Source organism: Nestor notabilis, unplaced genomic scaffold (genome assembly GCF_000696875.1).
Source record: "Nestor notabilis isolate BGI_N333 unplaced genomic scaffold, ASM69687v1 scaffold8272, whole genome shotgun sequence".
NCBI classification, from domain to species: Eukaryota; Metazoa; Chordata; class Aves; order Psittaciformes; family Psittacidae; genus Nestor; species Nestor notabilis.
This window is the reverse complement of record NW_009916908.1, coordinates 1-4,146: the sequence shown is the minus strand read 5'-3', so window position 1 is coordinate 4,146 and position 4,146 is coordinate 1. Positions and strand designations below refer to the sequence as shown.

Genomic DNA, 4,146 nt, shown 5'->3' with positions numbered 1-4,146 from the left:
CCCTTGGCCACCTCATCCTTCTTTGCACACAGGTACCTTGTGGAAGCAGCTCTGTAGAGCCCCCATTGTGGATGGACTCAAGGGATGAATCTGGTGGTGCTGGGACACTGTGTAACCTCACAGACATCCAGGGTGCTTTGCTGTTCCCTGTCCCTTTGGTTTACCACTGCTGTAAACGGGGTTTGGTGGTGGGTTTTTGAGCTGGCACCTATGAGGCGTGAGCACCGCAGCGGTGTGCACTGGCACGCATCACAGCACCCCAACACCCCTGGCTCCATCTGTGCTTGTCACTGGAATGCTCAGGGAACAAATTAGGGCAAGATCATGCCCCTTTTTGGGGCAGTTGGTTGCTGGTATCCACACAATCTGTTGCCGCCACCCTATATGGGGCCAGCTTTGCTGGTGTGGGACCAGCAGCTGGGAAATACCCAGCCTTCCTCCAGAGCAGGGGCCAGGGGGAACATCCCCATCAGGGGGCTGCCAGCCATTGCCCTGGGGCAAGGGGCAGGGCTGGGGTTACCCGCAGGCTTCCCCTTGCAGGTGGCTGTTCAACCAGGCAGTCTGCACCCTCTACGCCTTCTGCGGGGTCCTGTTCGGGCTGTGCAGCCTCAGCAGCCTGACGGTGCTCAGCACAGTTTGCTGCCTGAAGGTCTGTTACCCAGCATATGGTAAGTGCTGGGTGTGTTATCTGATCTGTGCTTACACCCCTCTCTGTTAACATAACCCTTTGTGTTTTATGGGCCAGATCCACCTCTTCTGGGAAGACTTTGCCCCAGGGCAGCCTATTCCCAGTCAATATGTAGGGTCATAGGAAAGTTTAGGTTGGAAAAGACCTTTAAGATCATCAAGTCCAACCATTAACCCAGCACTGCCAAGTCCACCACTAAACCATGCCTTTAAGTGCCACATCTACACATCCCTTAAATACCTGTTCCAATGCTTGACAACCATTTTGGTGAAGCAATTTTTCCTAATGTCCAATCTAAACTCCCCCTGGCATAACTGGAGGTCATTTCCTCTTATCCTATTGCTTGTTACCTTTCAGGTAGTTGCAGAGAGTGAGGAGGTCTCCCCTGAGCCTCCTTTTCTCCAGGCTAAACAGCTCCAGGTCCCTCAGCCGTTCCCCATCACACTTGTTCTCCAGGCCCTTCACCAGCTCCGTTGTCTTTCTCTGGACATGCTCCAACACATCAGACTTTGGCTTAGACTAGAGCAGACTCTGCCTCTGGGAAGCCACAAGCTCTGGCACTGCAAGAAGAGATGCTTTCCCTTGTCACTGGTGGGAGAGCCATAGGCCAAATGTATTTAATTCACTGATGTAATTAGTACAGGAGGGCTGGGTTTGCAGCGTTGCAGCTCACTTCTGTAACCCTGTTTTTAACAGGACTTCCTCTGCAGAGCTAATGTGATGTTTGCAGCTCTTTGGAGAGGGCATGCACTGCAGAGAGCACCTGAGGGAGCGACGGGACCCAAGGATGTCCCCTACATACTTACAGCTCTTCCTATTTGGAGCTGCTTCTTAGCTTCCTCAGCTCAGCTGCTAATCCTCCACCTAGCATGTACAGACTTTGGATTGAAGCCAAAATTAGAATTAAAACGTGAGATCAAAGATGACAGTTTGATTTGCAGACCAGCCCCTGGGTGCGTCCTCACCCCTCTCCCATGGCTGACTGCCCTGAGCCTGTGGCTGTTGCCAGCCACCAACCTGCTTTGTGCCGCAGCTCCCAGTGCCTCAAGGACAATGCTGGAGCACGGGCACCTCGGTTATGTGCCAGCACAACAGCTCAGGAGATCACTAGAAAGGTGGAAGGAAAGATAAAGATAGAAGCGGGTTGTTAAAAGGCAGCACAGGTACCGTGGCTTTTCCCTGTGCAGGTTCTGCTCTAGATTAGCTGGCAATTGGCAGCCTGGTTCATTGAGTTTATGTTCCGGTGACACCCCAGCCCATTTTCCATGAGGAAATTACTAATTTCAGTGTGTTTTTAATTGCTTGGTTTCAAAGAAAAATGTTACTCCTGTGTATGGCTGAAGATGCAGAACTTTATACTGAGCTTTTAGAGGATCAGGCAGTTTTAGATTTGACAGGGGATGGGACAAAAAGGAAGGAAACCTTCCTCCCTCTGGATTTCAATCTGACAGAGAGGAAGAGGTCCTTCCAATGACAGTGTCTGGGATGGTGCTGAGCAGACCAGGCTGCTGCAGCCAGGTAGTCCCCCTCTGCTGCCCATGGGGCCATGGGTGGTCAGGTATTGGAACAGGCTGCCCAGGGCAGTGGTGAAGTCACCATCCCTAGAAGTGTTCACACACCATGTAGATGAGGCCCTCAGTGACATGGTTTAGGTGGTCTTAGTAGTCCTGGTGTAATGGTTGGATGTGATGATCTCAGAGGTCGTTTCCAACCTGGTTGATTCTATGATTCTATGTCCCTCCACATGCCCATAGCAGCCACACGACCTCCAGCAATTCCTCCTCAAGCTGAGAGAGGCTGCACCGCTGGTCCTCAACCCTGAGTGGATTGTGGCAAACCCTTTATCTTTCTCTTGGCTCCTTGTTCTGGCCGCCCCAAGGGGCTGGGGGGCACCCTGGGGCACTGGGGTGAGCACTGGCATGGCTCTGCCTGCTCCATGGCTGCAGCGCTGCCCTGCTCAGTGGCTCTGTCCATGTCCCATGGCAGTTGTCCTCATCCTTAGTGCCTGGGCAGCTCAGGGTCACAAACTCCACTCTCTGTTCTCCTTCGCCCATGGGAACCCGTCCTCATCCTTATCCCTCTGTCACAGGCAACAAGTTCTCTCCCTGCCACGCCGGAGTGCTGCTGCTGTGCATCTGGGCATATGCCCTCATGTTTGCCACAGCCCCCTTGGCCGAGTGGGGCAGCTATGGCCCTGAGCCCTATGGGACAGCCTGCTGCATCATGTGGAGAGCCTCGAGCAGGGAGGCCACGCTCTACATCCTCGCCCTCTTCATCTTCTGCTACCTTCTCCCCTGCCTCCTCATCCTCGTCTCCTACTCGCTGATCCTCTGGAGGGTGCGGGTGTCCCGGAGAGCCGTGCGGCAGCACACGTCCCCCCAGCGCAGAGCCCACAGCGTGCACAGCCTGGTCGTGAAGGTAGGGGAGGGCTCGGGGTGCTGAGGGGTCTGGGAGTGTCCCCAGCCCAGCACTCCGTGGGCAGGTGAAGGTGGCAGGATCCCTTCTGCCATTCCTGATGGATTCTCCAGGTGTTGGTGTCAGTGTGGATAATAACACATTTCTCCTCATTTAAAGCCATCAGGTGGAGGAGTTTTCAATTACATTGGGAAAGACCATAAAAGGACCTTGCACAAGTCACTGTTCCCCAGACTACAAGTTAATGCTAAAACTTAACAAGGATATGTCAAAAGGGAAAAAAAAGGTGGATATCCTTTAAAACAACCCCAAACACAAAGAAAGCAGCTCACAAACCTGGCCTCTAAAGAGGTGTTTGTGTCTGCTTAGAGGAGGGGGTCTGAGCATGGCCCATTTCCAGAGCCTTTCAGTTGGTCTGCACACTGGCACACAGATAGATGGAGGGATGCTGAGTGCTCCAAAGAGCTGCTGCTCCCCAGGTGGCCTGGTCCCAGCCAGGTCCCTGGGTGCTTTGTACCCATCTGACACCCATCAGGCTGAGGCAGTTCCCGAGTTTCCCAGGTGGGACAGGGGGTGAGTTGCCTGAAGTGAGCGCAGGTTTATGCACCACACTGGGTCACTGCCCTGATGTGTGACACTGATGCTCCAGTGGGATGGGTCCAGAAGGGTCAGCTCCTTTCCCTTGGGATGGGACCAACTGCTCGGGGTCCCGTTGCACATGGCTGAGTTTTGGGAGGTTCAGCATCCCGCGAGTGCCACAGGAGGCTCATGGCACCGCCATCTCCCTCTCCTTCTGTTCCAGCTGAGCATTGCCGTGTGCCTGGGATTCCTGGCTGCCTGGACCCCTTACGCCATCGTTGCCCTGTGGGCAGTGCTGGGTGATGCCAACCAAGTGCCAGCGCTTGCCTTCGTGCTGTCGGCCGTCTTTGCCAAGTCCTCGACGCTCTACAACCCCCTGGTGTACCTGCTCTTCAAGCCCAACTTCCACAAGTTCCTCTCCAAGGATGTGGTGCTCCTCCAGGCCATGCGCACCCTGCTCTGCT

General features: G+C 54.3%; 1 protein-coding gene across 1 annotated transcript in view; it reads left to right on the top strand.

Annotated features, from left to right (window-relative positions):
- LOC104413737 (opsin-5-like) overlaps positions 1 to 4,131 on the top strand; it is a gene marked incomplete at its 3' end in the record, with an annotated part of 5,779 nt that extends 1,648 nt beyond the window's left edge. The window contains 4 exon segments of the mRNA XM_010024815.1: positions 1 to 32; positions 541 to 668; positions 2,778 to 3,106; positions 3,906 to 4,131. The exon segment at positions 1 to 32 is cut by the window's left edge and continues 18 nt beyond it. Coding sequence (XP_010023117.1) covers positions 1 to 32; positions 541 to 668; positions 2,778 to 3,106; positions 3,906 to 4,131 — 715 coding nt within the window.
- Between the last annotated feature and the right edge of the window lie 15 nt (positions 4,132 to 4,146).